The sequence below is a fragment of the Bison bison genome, unplaced genomic scaffold, assembly GCF_000754665.1.
Source record: "Bison bison bison isolate TAMUID 2011002044 unplaced genomic scaffold, Bison_UMD1.0 scf7180017864180, whole genome shotgun sequence".
NCBI classification, from domain to species: Eukaryota; Metazoa; Chordata; class Mammalia; order Artiodactyla; family Bovidae; genus Bison; species Bison bison.
The window spans coordinates 9,497,438-9,520,048 of NW_011494752.1; the positions used below are offsets into that span (position 1 = coordinate 9,497,438).

Consider the following 22,611-nt stretch of genomic DNA (forward strand, 5'->3'; position numbering starts at 1 on the left):
AAGGGACCGCACGCGCGCGCCGGCCGCTCCGCGCCGACTGCCGGCCCTCCGCGACGTCAGCGCATCTTGAATGCCGCAGTGCGCGGCGCGGCGGACGCGCTACCTCCGCCGGGAAAATGAGTGCCCAGCTGCCGTTGGAGGCGGGAAGAAGCGCGCGAACCGGCGGCTCCCAGGGCTAGACCCACGGGGAGGCGGGCGTCCGGGGAGGGGCGGGCAGGAGGGACGGGGGCATCCCTGTGCAGTGTGGACCCCACTGATGCGATGAGGGCAAAGGAGCATATCTTGTATCCAGGCCTTTCCGCGCCCTGCGAAGCCAGAGGCCTCGCCGCCAAGCCCCCACCCTTTTGCATTTACCCTCATGGGTGTGTAGGTCAGGGATCCTGCACCTTCTGCGGCCACTTGGCTTCTGTGAGGAACTGATGACAGTCCTAGAGAAATAAATGCGAATGCTCGTAGACTCAGTTTTGGTTGTTTTCAAGGCTCTAGTGAGAAACTGCTTCCCAGCCTTGGGTGTCCTGCAGCGTGGCCTCCGGCTTCCTTTGAAGGGCCTAAAAGAGTTTTCTTTCCTACCAGCTCATTAACATTCAAGTGACAAGGAACTTACTTGACACTTGAAAAGTGACAACCTTTCCCTCAGAGAGGTGTCTACCGAAATCATTTTGTAAACGTGCTTGAAAACGTCAGAAATCCCAGGTCCCATAATGCACTGCATGTTCACTTGTTTAACGTATCTGCTCTCAAGTCATCTCTCATTTCCAGAGTTAAACTTCCCACCCAAGGCCCTTTCCTGAACACTGATCTCTGAAGGCCCAACAGGGACCCTCAGGACATCCAACCTTGTAGCAGTCAGCCTGGGAAATCTCCAGAGAGGAACTGGCCCCTTCCTCTAACCCTTAAAATGTGAAGTCTTGGGTTTATACTCCCAACTGTGCACACCTGCCTAATTCCCTCCCTATGTCAGTCTGGCCCAGGTGAGTGTTGGAGCCTGTGTAAGTCTAAAACCTTCAAAAATTAAGAGCAGGGACTTCCCTGGCGGTCCAGTGGTTGGAAATCCACCTACTGGTGTGTGGGGGGAGTCAGGTTTGATCCCTGGTCCCGGAAGATTCCACATGCCACACGGAAGGCTGGGCCCAGGTGCTGCAACCACTGAAACCCGTGCGCCTAAAGCCCGTGCTCCGCAAGGAGAGAAGCCCCTACACTGCAGCTAGAGAAATTCCTCACACAGCAGCCAAGACCCAGTGAAGCCATACATAAATAAACAAAGGTTTTTAAAAATGAAGCAAATTTGCACATAAACACAAAAATTCATTTGGAGATGATTCCTTAACCTCTTTGAAAGTGTCCCTATTTTCTTTTCTCTTTAAACATGCATATTTAAATATGAGTCAATGACCTAAAACCCACTGAGAAGTAGTTCTCCAGGATGTGTTTATTATGGGTTGTAGGACCCTGAACCAACTACTTCACCTCCCCTGCCTTGGTTTCCTCGTTTGTAAAAGGAAGCTATAACATCAACCTATACCTTCACTGGGTGGTTAAGAGGATTAAAGGACTGATGTGGAAAGAGCCTGGAACAGTACTTGGCTCTGCAAAGCACTACTTAATGTGTGGGGACTGGGAATGTGAAGGACAGGGATGCCTGGCGTGCTAGAGTCCATAGGATCACAAAGAGTTGGACACAACTGAGTGACTGGACAACAACAACAGATGTGTGTGGGGTAAGTAAAATGAGATCAAGCCTGGTCATAGGTGACACATCCCCCATCCCAGCCCTGTGCTGGAGTCACCCCCTTCCCTCCTCTGGCCATGCCCCAGGTGGTACTCAGGTGAACAGAATCCAAGCTTTGCAGTTCTAGCTTTTATCGATGGACCATTATACCTGTGTAAGAGCTGGTTCTCTAACAGTTCCCTGGAGAATTCACTTCCTATAAACTTTCTGTGCAGAAGCAGTGGGTGTAAAATTTTTGGACAGCAGGGAAGTCACAAGGAGAACTAACATCCCAGGACTAAGGCTGGCAGCCTTTCCCATGAAGTACCTGGCCATGGCCAACATCCCAGGGAGCAGAGGGGGAGCTGTCCAGGTTGTCCTGAGGCACCAAAGCTGCTAGTTTCGGGGTCTGTCCACTGAGGTGTCTTGTAGGGCCTCAGTACCCTCCAGGAGCAGTGCTTCAATCTTCCTGCTGGTCATCTCACCATCCAGACGAGGACAGGTGTATCCTCTGCCAGCTGAGCCAGTGCACAAGACATAATTCATAACACGGCCCTGTTCACAAGGTTGCATCCTCTAGGAATCAAAGGTAATTGAAGCTAATAACTAATATACAACTTCGAGCTGTTTATTTTTCAATGTCATTAAAATTACATTCCCACAGTAGGACATTATGGAAGTGTCCTAAGCCACCAGGGGCCCTAAATTTAGACCTGCATCCCCTCCTGTACCCATAGGCTAAGCACAGGCCCTGGGAGCACTTTGTTGCTTTAAAAAATATTCAGCTTTCACAGAAGGATTTCTGACCTCGAGGCTCACTCCTGAGGGGAAGTGGCGGTGGGGAGCACTGGAGTGGGGGACCTTTGCTAAGGGGATGTCTAGTTAGGACTATGTCAGTAAGCACATACGCCAAATGAGATAAAGCAAAAGCAAAAAAAAAAAGAGGAATGTAGATAAAGACACAGGTATGGCTCTTGGGTTCCCAGTAGAGCAGGGACTGGAAGAGGCATCTGCTTCTTTGTTCTCTCCCCAACAAGGCAGGAGGACAGAGAACCGGAAGCCACCAGTCTCAAACCCAAGTTCTTAAGGAAGGGATTCTGATGACCCCACTCTGGAGAGGTGCACTGAGCAATCCTCTCAAGACAGGGACTAGGGTTGAGGGAGGCAAGTCAAGTTGTACAAGCCTGCCGGAGCCAGCAGAAGAGTGGAAATTCCAAAACTTACCCCAAAAGCAGGGGCGAGTGGGCAACCCAGGAAGGATGATCAGGGGTCAAATTTAGGCTTTATTCAGGAATGCCCAGAAGGAAGATTTTGACTTTACTTCTGAAATCACTCAAAGTTGCCAATCTGATTCACTCTCATTGTTCTTTGTCCTATTAACCGTGTGTGTGTGTGCGTGTATGTAAACATGCCTGTTGACACTATTGAAATGTTTCACTTTGTATATTGTATAATAATAACTGCAGTGAGAGGTAAGATCACTTGCTAATATAAATTCTCACATAAACTGAGCTTCTCAGCCAAACACTGTATGATTTTGTGATAGTGAAAGGGTTCCTGGGACAAGTAAGTGTGACAAGCGTTCATGACCCCGTCTCTTGGCAGGGAGGGATCCTGAGATTAGGAGAATCACCCGTTTATTATTATCTTCAAATCACATCATGGCTGTTTGCTTTTATTTTGGTTCTATTGTCTCTACTTCGATCCTATAGCTGATGCTTAGAAATTCTTGGGACTGGTAGTGCGCTGAGCTTTGATGTTTATACATGTACAGTTTTACTGAAAAATATGGAAATAAGCACATAAAGTGAAGAGACCACAAACTTTGGATATATTTCTTAAAGCTTTCAGGAAATATCATAACTACAAATCTTCTGAAATGACATCAAAAATAGACTCCAGCCAGGAATTTTCTGATACTGTGATAGCATGGCAACAGCAAGAAGCATCTTTCTATGTTATGCATGAATCAGTATTTCTAGGACTTCCCTGGTGGTACAGTGGATAAGAATCTGCCTGCCAATGCAAGGGACACATGTTCAATCCCTGGTCTGGGAAGATTCCACATGCCAAGGGGCAACTAAGCTGATGTGCCACAACGACTGAAGCCCACATGTGCCCATGCACTGCAACAAGAGAAGCCACTTCAATGAGAAGCCCGCACACCACTACGAAGAGTAGTCCCTACTTACCACAACTAGAGAAAGACCACGCTCAGGAGACTGAGCACACCCAAAAATAAAATAAAATAAATGATTTAAAAATTTCATTTCTAACATGAAAAACAATTTGATTATTTCAGCCAAAAATAGAGTAGCTAATTTTCACTATTGCCATAACTGTTCAACCCAAAGAGCACTTAAAACTTGAATCATTAAAAGTTAAAATGCTAAGCATATATTTCACAGGAGTGGCCATAATGTTCTGTTAATGGTAATGGCTGAAATAAAGCGAAGAATATTTTCAGGGAATGCCTTGGCAGTCCAATGGTTAGGACTCAGTGCTTTCACTGCTGAGGGCGCAGGCTCAATCTTTGGTTAGGGAACTAAGATTCTACAAGCCGTGTGGCATGGCCAAAAAAAAAAAAAAAAAATGAAAAGGTTTTTTTAAATTAAAAAAATTTTAAAGAATATATTTGTATGTCACAAGGATAAATTTCAGGGGATATCATGACTCCATTGTCAGATAAAGCATCTGAAATATTAAACTCCTAAGGGAAATATTTGATTGATGTGATGACATAGAAAAAGAAAATATTTTAGTTTTAAAACAATTTTATTCAAAAACTTAAACAGAATCTATTGAGTGGTTTTAAAAGAATAGTACATCTTCGACCATGATGGATTTACTAAAACTTTAGACAAGAAGATCAATATCAGTGTGTCATTACAGCCTAGTTTTTTGCTCCCTGTTGTAAACCACATGCCTACTGAAATGAGAAAACAGCTGACTCAGCTGGGTTCTCCAGAAACAGACTCTGATCTGGGGTTGGGATGGAGATGCTCATTAGGGAGGGACACCAGTGACAGGAGGGGCAGGAACAGGTAGGATACCAGTGACCATTGGCACAGGGAGAACTATCATGCTGGCTTGACCACGCCTGGGCCACCCCAGCTGAATGCTCTGGAGTTGAGCCCAAATGCCCAGCTCACTCTTCACCTTCTGGAGCTGCCCTGGAGGGCATGACCCTGGGTGGCTGGGCTGCTCTGGCTGAGGCCCTGGACCAGCAGGGGAGAGATGGGGACCAACTGTCCTTCCCCAGCAGGGCAGGTCCTTCCTCCCAGAGGAGGCTGGGCATCGCGTCTCAGGTGACCACAGGCTACACTTGTAGTATCAAGTAGTAACTTGGAACACTTGTGAGTCAGGCTGTAAGACCTCCACCATTAACGACTACAAAGTCTATTGTTGCACAGACAAGCATTTTTCTGCTTTTTCTGTTTTTAAAAGTACAGTTTTTCTTGGAAATGTTAAGAGCCCACTGCTGTGCTCCCATTCATCCATCTGCCTGTCCACATGCCCCCAGCTTCTGGGGTGGGCCCTGGGCAGGCTTCCCTACTGATCTTCCAGAGGTTGATTGCAGAGCTACTCCCAGGTCCAGCCACAGATTAAGCAATAAGATACTATTTACTAAGTCCTTCAGCCTCATTCCTGAACTTGGGCGGGATGAAGAGAGGGTTGGAGGGTTGGAGGAGACAGAAAACAAACCCAGGTCCCCCGAGCCCACCACGTGGCCAAGATCTCCTGAGGGAATCCAGGGCTGGAGGCTAAGCCGCGAGAGGGGGTGCTCCTGGAAGGTTCCCCGTCCTGGGCAGGGTGAAAGCTGTGCTGTGTGTGTATTTACAGGAGCAGGGCTGGGAGCTGGGGGGCCCACTGCTACTTTGGTTCATTCACATCTTCAAGGAGTCTTTCTTCCCTCTGCGGGGTCATCTCGCTGGAGTTTGGTTCCCCAGAGCTGAGTACTGGTCCTCTGCTGGACCACTCCCCTCAGGAACGCCCCTGCACGCAGTCAATCATGGTTAGCTCCTCCTTCGGCCAAGCCCACGCCATCCGTCCCCCACCGCACAGACTGTACCCAAGGGGCCTCTTCGCTCAGTAACTTAAGGCCCCACCCCAAGGCCAGGCCCTTCCTCCCCTGGAGGGAGCCAGACAGGGATGGGAAAGGTTGGGGGCAGGGTGAACAGGCCAGAGGCCTGCAATCCTCAAAAACACTGACTTCAAAGAAGTCTGAAACAACCAGCCAGCGAGGGCCCAGACCATTCTCAGCCACCTCATTTGTCTCTCTGGACAATGGGCCGGCCATCCTCCACCATCTCCTGTTCCTTAACAGTCCAGGAGTGTGCCTCCAAGGGTGGGCTCAGGCTGGGTACAGCCGGCATCTGAAGCGGTGACTCCATCTCTGCCTTCAACCTCATCAGGCAAAAAAAAAAAAAATTAGAAAAAGAAAAAAGGATGAAGATTGTTCTGAAAGCCAGTTGCTGTCTTGCAAAGTGGAATGACTCCAAACAAGGACCTTTTTTTTTTTTCTTTTAATTGTTGCAGGTTTTGTGGGTCAGCCACAAAACCTGATTGGGGCGGGCCAATCAGGAAAAGCTCACCCTGCCCCTTGTGGTATCAGTATCACCGGGGCTGGAGGACCTGGAACAGCCCGACTGGAAAGGAGGTCTGGTAAGTTTCTTGGATCCCAGCTTGACAGGCAGGGGTGGGCTGGATTCACTCAGAGTCCCCCTCATGCCCCATCCCGTCACTGCTCCCAAAAGAGTGACACTTTCCCAGTTGGGTATTGAGTTCTGTCTGGTTTACATCCAGCTTCTCTCCTTGGCGTTATGTCCATATGTGGGCATTGTTCTGTTTGTCGTCTGCAGTCACCGCTCCTTCTGGCCTCTTCTCAGGGTCTACCACGTGAAGAAACCTTGAGTTACCGACCCATTCCTCTCTCAACAAACATCCAGGGATGTCCAGTGTCCATGAACTTTGGTGACCATGTGTGTTTGTTTCTGTTGGGTTCACACCCAGCAGTGGGGTCACTGGGCTGCAGGACACATCTCAACACTGACCGATACTATCAAGTGAACTCCAGGCTTGTCACACATTCCCCCGGCGGAGTATGAGTTTGCCACTCTGCATTCTCACCCATACTCAGTGGTGTCAGCCTTCCTATCCGTTTGGCAAGTGTGACAGGCTGGCCTTACCCTCTTCCTCCCAGCAGTTCATTCTCTGGCCCAGGGATACCCCTGGGGCTAGTGTCACTGGTGGCGGACCCGTTGCCTCACCTCTGCAGCTTCGAGGAGCAGTCCTCGGCAACCACAGCTTCCTGGCAGTGGGTTGGACAGCTGGTGATGTGAAAATCAGTGAAAGTCCACTGGGGGATGTGAGTGGTGGCTGTGTCTTCTTCATTCCCTCATCGGCTGCGGTAGCCCCAGGCCCTGAGTCAGGGGACCTGACTCACCATGGTAACCCACCATGAACCAGATGTGCTGAGGACCAGTCGTTTACCCAATCCACTGCCCCTTCACACCACTGCCGTAACTCTTCTTCAGTGTGACTATTCTCCACCAAGAGGCCCAGCTCAGATGCTCCCTCCGGGAAGGTGCCCAGGATTCTCCAGGCCCTCCTGGGCCTCCTCCATGTCTCCCATCCAGGCCTTTGCATCTGTTCGCTCTGCCTGGAGCCCTCTTCCTTCATCATGGCCCCTCACCACCTTCTCGCCGTGTGACCCATTTGTCTCCTCCACCTGGAATGTAAAGATGCAATGTTCTAGCCCCCAGGCCTGGAAGACGCCCTGACACACAGATTCTGTTGACTGACTACATCCCATCTCCCCATGTACCGCCCTGGGCTGGCTGGGCTCCACACAGCTGGGTGACCTGTCCAGAGCAGAACCAGGGAGGAGAGCAGTTCCTCATGTCCGGATGGAGTCAGGTGAGGCCGCGGTGGGGTCTCAAGTGAATTGGAAAGGTGAGTCAGTGCACGTGAGGAAGGAGGGGTTCCCAGGTCCAGCAACCGTGACTAACCTGGAGAGGCTGGTCCAGGGAGTGGGCAGAGGATGAAAGAGATGGAGCCAGGAGATGAAAGAGACACCCAGAAGGGCTTCATTCAACAAACCTTTATTTAACACCTGAGTTGGGGGATGGGTATGGGGACTGTCAGGGGACAGGGCAGGAGGTGAAGCAGTGAAAGGGGCTGAGATGGACAGAGGAGGGTGGACTTGGGGCAGCAAAACAGACCAGGAGACGAAGCCAGCGGGTGTTAGGAAACCCCCCAGATTTTCTTGTTTCTAATATTATCTTTACTTACAATAAGCACGAGAGTGAGTTATTGTAGAAAAGACGTTCAGTCTTGGCAGAAATACTTGTAGTCTCTTGCTCGATCTGTTTATGAGTTTTAGAAAGGTGACAGGGATATTGGTAATGTGTATTTTAAGCCATTTTAAAGTTTTTGTGTTTACTTATGTAGTTTTTCTTTTTTTTTCATTTTCAAAAATAGTATAAATGATATTGTACTGTACATGCCCAGGGCCAGCTTTCATACTCTTTTTAAAATTTAAAAAACATTTATTTAGTTGGCAGTGCTGGGTCTTGGAGAAGGCAATGGCACCCCACTCCAGTACTCTTGCCTGGAAAATCCCATGGATGGAGGAGCCTGGTGGGCTGCAGCCCATGGGGTCGATAAGAGTCGGACATGACTGAACGACTTCACTTTCACTTTTTCACTTTCATGCATTGGAGAAGGAAATGGCAGCCCACTCCAGTGTTCTTGCCTGGAGAATCCCAGGGGCAGGAGAGCCTGGTGGGCTGACGTCTATGGGGTCGCACAGAGTCGGACACGACTGAAGTGACTTAGCAGCAGCAGCAGCAGCAGCTGGGTCTTAGTTGCAGCATGCAGTACCTAGTTCCCCAACCAAGGACTGAATCCAGACCCCCTGCATAGGGAGCACGGAGTCTTGCCCACCGGACCACCGGGGAAGTCCCTGTTTGCTTTCTTTTATTTGTGACCACCCTCCCTTCCCTCCTCTCCCATGAGACTTATGTCAACAGTCTATTACAGATTTTCCCCACACAAAGATGATCATATACAAATATATGTAAACTGCTGCTTATAAACAGGTATGTGGAAAACATCCTTCCTGTATGTCAGTTTGACAAACAGGGGATCATATGATACCCTTTTGGATTTTGCTCTTCTCAGGTATTACCTGATGGGATTCCTTTAAGTTACTTGGTGCAAAACTAATTAACCCTTTTTCAAAGCTGCATAACATTCCATGGTATGGATGCATCAGAATGTATTCAGGCATTCTCTGTGGTTGGACATTCACTGTTTCCTGCTGTGTGTGTGTGTGTGTGTGTGTGTTGGCCAGTATGAACACTGTTGTGTTACATTAATTTTTTATGTATTAGTGCTTCTATTTCTTGAGCTAGATTCTCAGGCGTGGGATTGCTTGGTGTAAGTGTATGGATTTTTAAATGTAGGTGCCTATCTCGAGGAGCTTATTCTCAGTGAGGGAAGCAGACCATGTGAAGAACAAATAACATATCTGGGAGTCTCACTAGCAACAGGTACCAAAGTGAAGTGAAAGTGAAAGTTGCTTAGTCATGTCTGACTCTTTGTGACCCCATGGATTATACAGTCTGTGGAATTCTCCAGGCCAGAATAGTGGAGTGGGTAACCTTTCCCTTCTCCAGGGGATCTTCCCAACCCAGGGATCAAACCCAGGTCTCCTGCATTGCAGGCAGATTCTTTATCAGCTGAGCCACAAGGGAAGCCCAAGAATACTGGAGTGGGTAGCCGTTCCCTTCTCCAGGGGCTCTTTCCAACCCAGGAATCCAACCAGGGTCTCCTGAATTGCAGGCGGGTTCTTTACCAACTGAGCTATCAGAGAAGCCCAACAGGTACCAATAAGAAAACTAAACCTGGGAGGGAGAGAGGAAGCATGGGGGAAGGGGCCCAATTTAAGAAAAAGTGACCCAGAATGACCTCACTGAGGTGACATCAGAGTCAAGACTTGAAGGAAGCGAGGCTGTGATCCATGCAGAGGGGAGGAATTCCAGGTGCAGAAGCCCCGAGGCAGAAGCCCCGTAGCCCTGTGTGACTGGGACTAAGTGGATCAGGGGGTGGTGATTGGAGATGATGTCACAGAGAAAACAGGCCAGAGGCTGTAGAGTCTCAGAGGTCATTGGAAGGACTTTGACTTTCCCCTGGGTCAGATGAGAAGCCTTTGTAAGGTTCTTAAGGAAAGAACAACATCATGGCAGTAAAACTGAACAGGAAGTAGTTCTCACAACTGGAAGAAATGTTGATGGGGACTTCCCTGGTGGTCCAGTGGCTAAGACTCTGTGCTCTCAATGCAGGGGTCCTGAGTTCCATCCCTGGTTAGGGAACTAGACCTCGTATGCCGCAATTAAGAGTCCACATGCCACAACTAAAGATATCAAGTGCTGTAACTAAGACCCAGTGAAGCCACATAAATAAATAAAAATAAATACATTTTTTAAAAGGAAGAAATGATAATGATTATGTGATGCAACGGAGGTGTTAGCCAATGCTATGGTGGCCATCATGTTGCAATATAAATGGATCACATCGACATGGCCGGCCCCTTGAACTCACACAAGGCTCAGTGTCAACTCTATCTCAATGAAAGAAGTGGGCAGAAAGCAGAATGCTTTCCCAAATGCCCCTGCTCCCACACAATGTCAGCATCCTTTCCCCCAGCAACATCCCCACCGGATGGTACACGTGTTACAACTGGTGAACCTGCATGGAGACATCCTCACCATGCAGAGTCACTGTTTACGTGAGAGTCATTCCTGCTGTGTGCGTTCTGTGGGTCCAGAAAAAAAATCAAAATGGAGAGAAGTTTCCCTCTCTTCTTACCTTCTGAGAGTTTTTTCTTTTTATAATTGAAGTATAGTTGATGTACATGCAGAGTACATCATGAGAAACATTGGACTGGAAGAAACACAAGCTGGAATCAAGATTGCCGGGAGAAATATCAATAACCTCAGACATGCAGATGACACCACCCTTATGGCAGAAAGTGAAGAGGAACTCAAAAGCCTCTTGATGAAGGTAAAAGAGGAGAGTGAAAAAGTTGGCTTAAAGCTCAACATTCAGAAAACGAAGATCATGGCATCTGGTCCCATCACTTCATGGCAAATTGATGGGGAAACAGTGGAAACAGTGTCAGACTTTATTTTTCTGGGCTCCAAAAATCACTGCAGCAGCCATGAAATTAAAAGACGCTTACTCCTTGGAAGGAAAGTTATGACCAACCTAGATAGCATATTCAAAAGCAGAGACATTACTTTGCCAACAAAGGTCCATCTAGTCAAGGCTATGGTTTTTCCTGTGGTCATGTATGGATGTGAGAGTTGGACTGTGAAGAAAGCTGAGCACCGAAGAATTGATGCTTTTGAACTGTGGTGTTGGAGAAGACTCTTGAGAGTCCCTTGGACTGCAAGGAGATCCAACCAGTCCATTCTGAAGGAGATCAGCCCTGGGATTTCTTTGGAAGGAATGATGCTAAAGCTGAAACTCCAGTACTTTGGCCACCTCATGCGAAGAGTTGACTCATTGGAAAAGACCCTGATGCTGGGAGGGGTTGGGGGCAGGAGGAGAAGGGGATGACAGAGGATGAGATGGCTGGATGGCATCACTGACTTGATGGACATGAGTCTGAGTGAACTCTGGGAGTTGGTGATGGACAGGGAGGCCTGGTGTGCTGCGATTCATGGGGTCACAAAGATTTGGACACGACGGAGTGACTGAACTGAACTGAACTGATGTACAATACTATATAAGTTATAACTGTACCACGTGATGATTCACAACTTTTAAATGATATCCTCCATTTATAGTTACTACAAAATATTGGCTATATTCACTGTGCTGTACAGTGGGCCCTTGTAGCTTATTTTGCTAACAGTTTATCATGAAGTAGAGTTAGGTTGTGTCAAATGCTCTTTCTGCTTTGTTTTTTGACAGTAGAACTTTCCCTCAGAAATCAATAAGTGGGTCTCTCTGGTGTGGATTTGTGTGTCACGGCTGTGGGAACTTGATTAACATGAACTGTTCCTGAATCTGACGCCTTGACCTTGGGGGCTCATGAGACCAAGTTCGGTGACCTCCCGGGCGGGGGGTGCAGCAAGGTCGACAACTCCCCCAGCCCCTGCCTACTAACACCCCCCACCGCCCACCCACTGCGCTGGGCTGACTTCGCCTGTCTTGGGCTTTCCCTCAGGTTTTGCTGACCTCTGCTCTTCTCTCTGAAAGCCGGTGCACAGTCTTGGTTCTTGCAGCCCTTGGTTCTGCTTCTTGCTTCCTTTGAGGAAGGCCCCCAGCCTCCCCAGGCTTCCTTCTCTGAGAGGCTGACCCACCAGCTGTGCTGCTGACCTCAGACAGGCCACAGGCTGGGCCCCCAGAGGCAGAGGAGGTGGCTTGGGGCCCTGCGGTCAGGACAGGACGTTCACTTCCTCTCGTGCTGGTTGAAGACCTCGGCTCAGCAGTTCTCCCCACGGTGGGGAGAGGAGGAGGAAGGCTTGTTTCCCAGGGCTGGCTCCACTATAAACAAACTCTGTGATTAGAGTCGCCTCGAAGGAGGAATCGAGCCTGCACACAAAGCCCTGAGTCTGCACTGTGAGGGCGGCCTTGGGAAGGAGAGTATTAGAGTAGGTCTGTCCTCATAATAAAGCAAAGAAATCCAACTCCACCCTTCTCTTCATCACCCAAACCTTCCGATTGCACTGCCAGACATTTCCCAAGCCAGTGAACACTCTCTGCCACCACCTGGTGCTGAAGAACCATTATCTCCATTTCTACAGAAGACACAGAGGTCCAGGGAGGTGAGGGAAAGGCTGACGACCCACAGCAAGGGTGCAGCACCAAGTGGAATGGAAGCTGTGTGTGTTAAGTCGCTTAGTTGTGTCTGACTCTTTGCAACCCCATGGATTGTAGCCCGCCAGGCTTCTCTGTCCATGGGATTCTCTAGGCAAGTATACCAGAGTGGGTTGCCATCCCCTTCTCTGGGGGATCTTCTCGACCCAGGTTTCCCTTTCATGCAAACAGCACAGTGCAAGTAAGCTCTGATCTCCTGCGTGTGGCTTCCTGCACTGGCCTGAGGGTGGACCATTGGGGCAGTTCTCAGACTTTCTCATCTCACAACCCTTCATAGCCTATCCATGGGTCTCACTTTGAACCAGTCTTTCACCTACTCATGGTTTGGTGAATCACATATCGGTCATTTGGACAATATTTGTTCACTGGATTATGCACATCTTCCAAATATGACAAATTTCATCATACAATATTTTTTTGAATCACATTTATAAGTTAGAGCTCATCAGAAATGGCTTTCAGGATAGGAAGCTATCAAGGCCACCATGGTGAATATCAGTTTTCCAAAATTCTAGTTTTTGCTTTAAGTCGAATTTCATCCTGGGCAATAAATACTGACAGTGTTTTCTTCTCAAAGGGAAGACAGGCTCACTTCCTTCATTTTCATGAAAGAAAATGTCTTTGTAAGACCCAAGCCTGAGTAGCCAGTTGGTCAGGTGTGCCCTCGTGGGGGTCCCACATGATAGCCAGGGCCAGAGCCTCTCCTAAGCCAAGTTGCCCCTCGATGTACAGAGGGCTCCTTGGGTCCTCCCATGAGGTCCCACATGACATTAAAAATATGCACTTAAGGGTCGAGATTTAATAAAATTAATAATTGTTACTTCTTCAGAACTTTCCTGGGGGTTCAATGGTTAAGACCTTGAGCTTCCAATGCAGGGGGCACAGGTTTGATCCCTAGTCTGGGAACTAAGATCCTGCATGCTGAGTGTTGTGGCCAAAAAATTAAAAAATAATCATTACCGCTTTACTCTTATAGGAAACTGGCTCTTTTTTCTTTTAATGGCAAGTGAATGGCGGGAAAGAATACAAGGACCTCCGGCACAGTGTGTCCAGGTTCCTGCTAAGGGGCCACGATCACTTTTGCATCATCAATACAAATATTCACACAGTGCAAAAGACAGTTCACATCTCAGTGTTATTATGAAAATGGTTCTAACCGTGCAGACCTTCTGAAAGAGTCTCGGGACACTGGGCCCCTTGAGAGCTGCTGGACCCGTATGAGTGAAAGCCGCTTGTGTGAACAGGTACGGAGCTTTCTGACTCAAAGGCATGGGAAGCCTTGGTTCTGATCCTGGGCAGACGGTGCCCAGGAAGACCATGAGCTGGGCCTGGTTCATTTAAAGTAAACTTTTTCTTTTTTTCCTCCAGCATCTCCCAGGCCATGATCCTCAATGTCAGAACCAGGCCTTCCCTAGGAACAGCTCACTGACATCAGGTCGGGCAGAAAGGCCCTGACCCACTCGAGTTGGATGCTGTATGAGGATGTGCTCGGTGGGGATAAGGGAGAGGACTCAGGTGGACTGGATATCAGGGAGGGTCTTGGAGGAGGCTGGAGGAGTGAGACTTCAAAGTGGAAGGACTTCCCTGGGGACAGTGGTGGGGAGGTCATCTGCAGAGCCGTGGAGGACGAGCGTGAGATTGAAGGTCAAGGATTGCAAGGTCTCGTAGGCTAGGTCACCCAGGGCATTCAATGCTAAATACGAAATCTGGACTTTCTTCAGTAGACTACAGGGAGTTCATGAATCATATAAGTGATCCTACATTGAAGGCAAATCTTGATTTTTATAAAGGAAAAAAAAATTTTTTTTAATTAAGGTATCAGAGTGTAAATCTTTTGGAATGTTGATGAGACAGTCAGATGTCTAGTTATAACATCTAATTTATTTAGTTACATGTGCATATTTAAAATAACAGTATACACAAGAATACATTAGTGCAAAATATTGCTTTTTTCCCATCTCACATTTCAAGTAACAACTTTATTCCCACTCTCCATGTGCACCTTGGACACTGAAGTCTTCATCCTGATAGAGCCACGGTTTCTGGAGGCACTCCTCCTAGGTTGCTGAGATGCAGCATAAGACACGTGCCTGACACTGGCCTTGGGAAGCCTGACCCAATCCAGCGGCAGGACAGTCCTCCGCAGCCCTCACTTGTCATGTTGTGCAGGCTTATCAACCTTAGAACAAAACCACTTGCTTATTGCTTCTGAATTTGCTCTTAGAAGCTGGTTTACAAAACCCACCACTAGTGACAGGGAGGGAACCCCCCTACAATCATTCACACCCTTCCCACGCACTTCCTTTAACCCATTCCCATGGGAGGGCCTGATTTGAGGTTGTTTGGGACTGAAATGTGAGGGGAAACCAGAGGTAGAGCAGTTGTAGGAGATGACAGTCTGATTGTGGGGGTGACTGGGAAGTAGTTCTTGGGGACAGGGCCAAAGAGTCCCAGATGGGGTCAGCATCCCAGGTGCCCTCGGCTTGGACAGCCGTCTAATGCTGATAAGGGATTTATGTGCTTGAGTGAGTAACGGGTCTCAAGTTACACTTCTGAGTAGTGTGGGCACTTTCGATCAGAGGGCATGAAAACATTCATTTCCCAATTTACAGGAAAGCTTCTGAGATTCTCAGCAGCAGCAATTGGGAATTCGCTAAAATGCAAAATCTCAGCACCCTCCCCTTCTGCCCCCCGCCACATACATTAACCCAGAAATTCTGGGGTGGATCAGGGTAGGGGAAGCAATCCAATTGAACGTGTTCTCTAGGGGGCCCTGACGCACATGAAGTGTAAGATCACGGCTTTTCAGGTAATGGGCGGGATGTCTCGAATGGCTGCCTGGACTTGACTTGCGGCTCTGGAGGGGCCGCTTTCCTCCAAAGCCTGTCTCCCTGTTAATAACAAGAAAAAGGTGCGTGCTTAGAGGAGTATTACATGGATTTCATGGGAGAGCACCTGTCACGGGGCATTCCCAGTGCTGGTTAGTATGAAACCATCTCTAGAGGGGACCTCACAAGGGGCTGACCACCTCAGTGTCAGCCCAACAGTGAGACTTGCCAAGATCGGGGTTTTCATATCACGTTTGTAGTAACTTTACACTAGGGTCCTCATTTCTAGTTTATAAGGTTCACATCTCCCAGAGTTCTGCAGAGAGCCCCATGGGGCTGAGGCTGCTCCTAGGTCTACCCCAACAGGGCCTAACCTGGGGAGCCCCAGGGGTCAAGGTGCCCGACCCCTTGCTGTTAGCCAGGTGCTCAACACTTGAGAAACAATGGCGATGAGGGAACAGAGTTGCACACAGACAGCCCTCTGGGGGCTAGGAAGGGGGTTCAAAGGCGGGGGGGGGGGGACACATGTGAGGTCATGAACCCTGGTGACCTCTGCCAGGGCTCTGGGAGGAACCGGGGTTAAATCATCAGCTCAAAGGGCTGTCCTGGCTCTAAAACTCCAGCACCCGCTTCAAATGCACTTCTCACCTGTCTCCTTGTTGGAGTGGAAGCTCCAGTGGCCCAGAGGGTTTCACCCTACTCTGTGTCCCTGCACCGTCAACACTTGGTAGGCATTAAAGTACTTCTGCATGGGTGACCAGCAGCTCTGTCATTAAAAAAAACAAAGGGCTCTTTGCTAAGATGAGGGGCCCATGGGCTCAGGGCAGAGCTACACCTGATCTGGAGGCCTAGCTCCCACTGGCCCACGGGGTGCCAGCATGTGGGTTCTCATTGGGATGGAAGGAGAGGTCAGCTCAGGTCATTTTGGAGTGACCCATTTTGGAGTGAGCTGGAAAGCCACTTATCATGGACCCGGGTGTCAGGAAACACCACTACCACAACCCTCACTAGCTCCTTGGCAAATGCCAGTTCCCTCTGGCTGAATGCAAGCCACTCTTTCCTGGCACCTGCCCACCCACCGCTGAGGCTCAGTTGCTCTGCCTGGGCTCACAAGCAACCCCCAGGGGCCAGCTGAGGAGGGCCCCGAGGCTGCACTGTCGTGCCCAGGGTGGTTTGCCAGCCACAGACTGGGTGGAGGGAGCTGATGAGGAGACACCTGGTGGCGTCAAGCTGAAGGCAGAAGAGGTCCAACCCTGAGTGACAGGCATCAGGCGGGCTTCCCTCCGTGCACAGGGACATCCTCTAGGCCTTTGCTCTCAAGGGTCCCTCAAGCTATTTCCTTGCCCCCTCACCCAACTCCGTGCAGGACGCAGCTCCCTACTCTGAGCCCAAGCAGAGCCCTCCTCAGCAGATGGCCCCGTAGGGCAACTATTCAGTCGGGCTCCTAAGCTGTAACCCTGAACATGCTGCTGGAATTAACCCCCATGTCCGGCTCCAACCAAAGGCCAGACTCTGTGCCCAGTACCAAGTGGTCAGCACTCACAAATTCTGTGATAATCACTGCCCTCCCTCATTTGAAGCTTTTATTAGCTACTCACTAAACGGGCACTATTTTATGCCCTCTATTTCTGGGTTTTACTGTTCGTTGGTGCCAAAGAGGAAACGGAGTTTATCTTTCAGAAGGAGGTTTGGGAAGTGTCCAAGGACCCTAGTGTAGGTGACCGTCCCTCAACAGGCAAAGCCCTGCCCTTTTCCAGGCCAGAGTAGCTTCTCCCTGGAAAAATACAGGGAGTGTCTTTTAGTTCTGTGAGTTTAGGATTCCACTTTAAGAGAATATACAAAATGACCAAGAAAGGTTTGCTGAAGAAAAATTCCCCAGAATTTAGTGGTATTTTGCAAACATGCTGATCACACACAATCATTAGTGATTAGAGCTATCTGGTAGTATTTTAGTCAAGGTCCTTTTGGTTGTGCATAAGAAAAACTCACTTCAGATTGATTTTTAAAAAGCCAAAATGCATTCTAAGGATACCTGAGGGATTGACGCAGTCCATGGCAAGGATGCAGGAAACCTTCACTGGCTTGATGGCTACAAGGCAGCAGCTCTCTCCCACGTGCTCTCATGTCTCTGTATTTTCTGCTTGTTCACATGGCGCCGGCTCAGGGTTCCTGACTTGTAAGTGCCCTGTGTGCACTATCACCCCAGACAGACAGACTGGGACTTCTCCTTCCCCTTGCAAAATTTTTAGGATAAAGCATTTTCCTGGGCCTCTGTGGATCAGAAGATCAACCCTGGTCCAATAAACTGGTGTGTGGGGGAGGGGAGGCGAGCGGTCATTGTATATAAACACGGCCCCACAGCAGTGTCCTGAAAAGAGGTGCCCAGGATATCAGCAGGTTGCTTAGCTGTCAGTACTTAAATACAACAACAAAAACAAAGAAGTCTGTACTTGTCTGTTCCAAGTGACTCTCCCCTCCAAATTCTTACTGAACTAGCCAGAGCTTCAGAAATGTAAATACACTTTGTAATGTTCTACTGAATAATGAAACCCAAGCAAGAGAGGTTAAAACAGCTGCTCCCTGTTTTACTGCTCTCACTGGGCTTGGCTCATGCTTTTTATTTTCGTCACATCTTACACGAGTGATGAAAACGCATCCGATCAAAAAGGTACCCTTTCATAACGTCTTTTTTCTTTTTAACAATGTGTATGGGTGTCAGCATGACATTAAAGCTGGATGTTCAGGGAAGCCTGTTTTGTGGGCACAGCCTGGCTCTCAAGGCCAGACGACCCCTCCCATTCTGAGGAGTGCAGGAGCCTCAAGAGACAGAGCTTCAGGCCACACTTTCTATGTCCTACAGCAGGCGGGGCAGGAAAAGGCAGCCAGTCTCCAGCCTGCTATCCTTCTCTTTATAAGGGCCTCACAGCTACCGGCATCCCTACCGAGAAAGCACAGCACACACAGGTATAGAACTGGACAGCATCTTAATGGAAAGCACGCATGTCAACAGCCTAAAGCCTGACAGACATTGTTATTCCAAAACATGCAGAGGCGGCATGTCACCCAAAACCACAGTTTATTCTATGAACTTTATATTGCTTTTCTGTTATTTAAAGACTGAAGCAAAGTGACATGGATGGAAATATTCTGTTAAAAGAACAAAGTGAGTCAATCACAGCACAGGCAACTAATAATACTCGGGTCTATGCCACACGCTCCAAACACAGGGCTGAGTCCAGGAGTGGCTCTGTTCTGGGTTCTTGTAAAGCAAATGGAAATACTGGGAAGAATCAACACATTTCAATAGAGGAGCCATAAATGCCCTGAAAGCAGAAAGTTGACACAATTTTAAATATAATTCATATATATATATATTTTAAAATCAAACACAATTAAATAGAATATGGTTTAAGTACATGAACACTTGGCTTTAGAGGAATAACAGAGGTGGTACACAGTACCAAAACCCACACACAGCCTTTCTGCTTCATCTGTTGATGAAATGGCGTGCCTCTTGCACAGTCAGGTATTGCAGTGGAAGGAATTCTATTCATTCAAGACTTTCTCAAGGACAGAGGTGATTAATAATTATATATTTATATGTATTTATATATATATATATATATTTTTTTTTTTTGCAAAGTCTGAGCAAAAGCAGTTAACACCTAAGAGAACGTTCTTCCCCCAACAGTCCGGGCGGCGAGGCTGTACTGGCAGCGCCCGCCATGGAGTGTGCTTACCACCAGGGTGGCTCCGCTGAAGGCAGTGTGGCCCAGACCCTGAGGCCAATGGAGTGGAACTGCAGCGAGGGGCCTCTCATGACCATGGACGAAGGAGAAAGGCCACGAGCTGCACACTGCCGGCGCAGCAAAGATGGGCGGCGGGGGTCAGAGATGAGGGCCTTTCTCCCCCACCCTTGCCCGCCCACACCCCTGCCCACCACCTGCTTTAAAAAAGTGTACAACTGGGAAAACTGGAGTGACAGTTGTTGCAAATACCTTTCCTTGTGTGCTGTGAGGGGAGGGATGTCTCCAGAGCACAGAAATTGGAGGAGCAGGGCCTGATGCTCACAGTGCAGAGGGTGGCCCCTCCGGCAGAGGAGCTGATTTACGTGTACTGCATCCCGGGAGCAATTAAAATGTGAAAATGGCAAACTGCCACCAAAGGGAAGGACAATGTCACAACTTGACCCGTGACCTCTCATCTTCCTTCCAGATGAACACCTGTGTGCAGGCCCTATTCCCAGGAAGGAAAGCCATCTGCCGGCACTGCTCTGCCTGGCTGGGGCCAGGCCGACTCACCTGTTTGTGCAGGAGATGGAGCAAAGCACCCCAGGCATCCGCCTCATGCTGCTGCTGGGGTGGGAGACCGCCACAGCGGCGCATCAAACACCAGCTCCATGCCCACCCGCCTCCCATGGCACCTGGCCCTGAAGATCCCCATGGGCTAAATTCTTCTGTGGATGGGTTATTGCCATTGGAAAACGATTAATCTCTAGTAGTGTAAACAGTGCCCTTTGGTCTCTCTGACTGTCACTGTGCGATCATCTGGGTGGCAGGGCATCTACGAGCCGCTCTCCGTGGTGGAAGTCTGGGATTGTCTGCCCTTCTTTCCTGGGAATGACAGTGAGAAGAAATACAGTGCTGTTTTCATTGGCTGTGGTGAGGAATCCACCAAAGGAAAAAAGTTTTCTTATTTTCCAAAAGCAGATTTCCTTGATCTCAGGTCTGAGTCATATCTGAAAAAAGGAAGGAAAAGACAAAGGTAAGGTACATTTCTACAACCAGGGACACACTATTGTCACAAGGCAGAAGGGGACGCAGCGCTGAGTGAGTGCCTCCCGCATACCAGGTACTGTGCTCCACCTCAGGACCCTACTACAATCACCTCCATTTACAGCAGAGCCAGTGGAAGGCTGAAGATGCCAAGTGGCCCACCCGAAGGTGACGTGATGAGGACTGAGAACCAGACTTGCTTTTTTATCTTTCCTTCTAGATAACTCCGATATTAGAATGAAATATCTACTTTTTGACAAATAATTCTGTTTCTAGGAACTAACTCCACAGCACACTCTTAAGAGGCGACAAAGACTTTCATACACTATTTATTAAAGCATTGTTTTGTGACAGGGAACAATCCCAGACAACCAAATGACCATCTGCTGGGGATTCACGAGATGGAGACAGAGCCATAACATGGAATTCTCCAGAGCTTCTAGCAAGAAAACAGAGACTTGTGATATTCTGGCTGCCTGAGACCGAGCTTCTGAAGCTGAGTCCACCTTCTCACTGCACTGACAAGGAAACAAACATCACAGAAGACATGGTCCTCACTATCTGTGAGATGGGACATACACACACGAAATAAGTCAGTAATGCTGTGAGTTTAAATGCTCAAGTGCTTTCTACAGACAAATGCAGGGCAGCCGATTCAAAGCAGGGAGATATCCACACGGGTTAAGGAGAAGCTGTGACCTCGTCTGTCAGGGCAGGACTTTCACATTCACACAGTCATGGACTGAGAATTACAGGGGATCTGAGGAGATTTTGTCCAACTTCTCTGATCTGCTGATAAGGAAATGAAGGGACCAGAAAGCAGCAACTCGCACAAGGTCACACATACTGACCGAGAATGGACGGTGCTAGGTCTGCTGGCCCAGTGCTTTGACCACACCAATACGCTGCAGGATTGTCATCTCGGCCAACCAAAAAGAAGGCCAAGTAAGGTTAAAAGCAAAGTATACCTGCAGATTTAGACATGAAAAGCACACATGGTAATACAATCTGAACACACAACAATGAAAAGCCTTAAGTTGAAAATCTGCTTTCCAAAATGGTTTCTAAAGAACAGTTTCATACTGTGGAATATTTGATCATCAACATGGTAATGGGGGATCACAGAAACAATCATCTTGCACTTCTTTCTACACCTTTATCTTGCTCTTTGCTATTTTGGGTTTGACTAAGCCGGTGAGGATAAATATAGGTACAAATTATCACCCTTACACAGAAAAGAGGACAGTCTGCAAAAGTGAGCAGAGCTTTGGTCCGAATCAGCTCAGTGAAAAGTTCAAAATTACAACAAGCTCTGATAACAACAGTTCTTAGAGTAAAAAGCTGCAAGGAACGGGTGATGCTGGATCCACATCTCAATTCCTGCCTCCAAACTATGGAGGGTTACAGGGGACATCACGTGAACAGAGGTAGCTTGGGTTCCTAACTCCTGCTAACGTGGGTGACGCAGAGCAGTTTAATGCCATCATCAGGAGTCTGAGCAGAAGTTCTCCTGTCACGTGAAGTCCTCCTGAGTCAACTCAGGTTACAGAATGCAAAGCTAGAAGAACACTGGGAGTCTTTTCTTGAAGAAAACACCAAGGGGCTAAGTGGCTCTCTCCAACTTGCTGGGTTATCTGTGGGGCTCTTGCAGGGACAGCTGGTGAAGCTACAGAAAGACAGGTTGAGGCAAGTCAGAATCTCCTAAGGATTACTGTTGGTGACATCCAGGTAAAGATGGGCAGAGAGATCACACCCATTCTATTCACACCTTCCTAAAACAGTGCTTGAGAGAACCCAAAGTACAAAACCAAATTCACATGAATGGGGAAAGTGAGAGAAGAGGCAACAGCAGTAAAATGGAAGGAAATGGATGCATGTACATGACTGAGCAGACCCCCTCCCCTCAAAGTAACTGATACTCACTTTTATTTCCTTCTTTCTGCTTTCTCTGGGTTTCATTTACTCATTTTCTAGTTTAAGACAGAAGACTGACTTTTCCTCATCTAGTATCAACATTTAATGCTACAAATCTGCCTGTAAGAATGGCTTCAGCAGTTCCCCACAAGCTTGGCCATCCCCCAAGAATGGTGAGGCACTATTTCCAGGGCCCCTGCAGATACCAGCAAGCTGAGAATGCTCGAGCCCCTGACATAGTGTGGGGTGTAGTATTTCCATATAACCCAAACACCTCATCCTGAGTACCTGAAATCACCTCTTGCTTACTTATAATTACCTAATACAATGTAAATACCACATAAATAGTTGCTGGACACGGCAAATCAAGTTCTGCTTTTTGGAGCTTTCTGGAAAATTTTTTTTTAGAAATATATTTTTGATTCATGATTGGCTGAACCATGGATGTGAACCTTTAGATGTGGAGCCCATGAATAGGGAGGGCAGACTCCAC

At 48.3% G+C, this 22,611-nt stretch overlaps 1 protein-coding gene across 3 annotated transcripts in view; it reads right to left on the reverse strand.

The window, feature by feature from the left end:
* Positions 1-14,466: 14,466 nt before the first annotated feature.
* AKAP10 (A kinase (PRKA) anchor protein 10) overlaps positions 14,467-22,611 on the reverse strand; it is a 46,312-nt gene continuing 38,167 nt past the window's right edge. For 2 of the 3 annotated variants that reach the window (XR_825542.1, XM_010842933.1), the window contains one exon: positions 14,467-20,167. Coding sequence is in view for 2 of the 3 variants with exons in the window: in XM_010842933.1 (XP_010841235.1) it covers positions 20,162-20,167 (6 nt within the window). In the remaining variant the exon portion in view is untranslated. Of the gene's footprint in view, positions 20,168-21,055; positions 21,173-22,611 lie in introns of all 3 variants that reach the window. The other variant, XM_010842932.1, reaches the window with a different exon arrangement.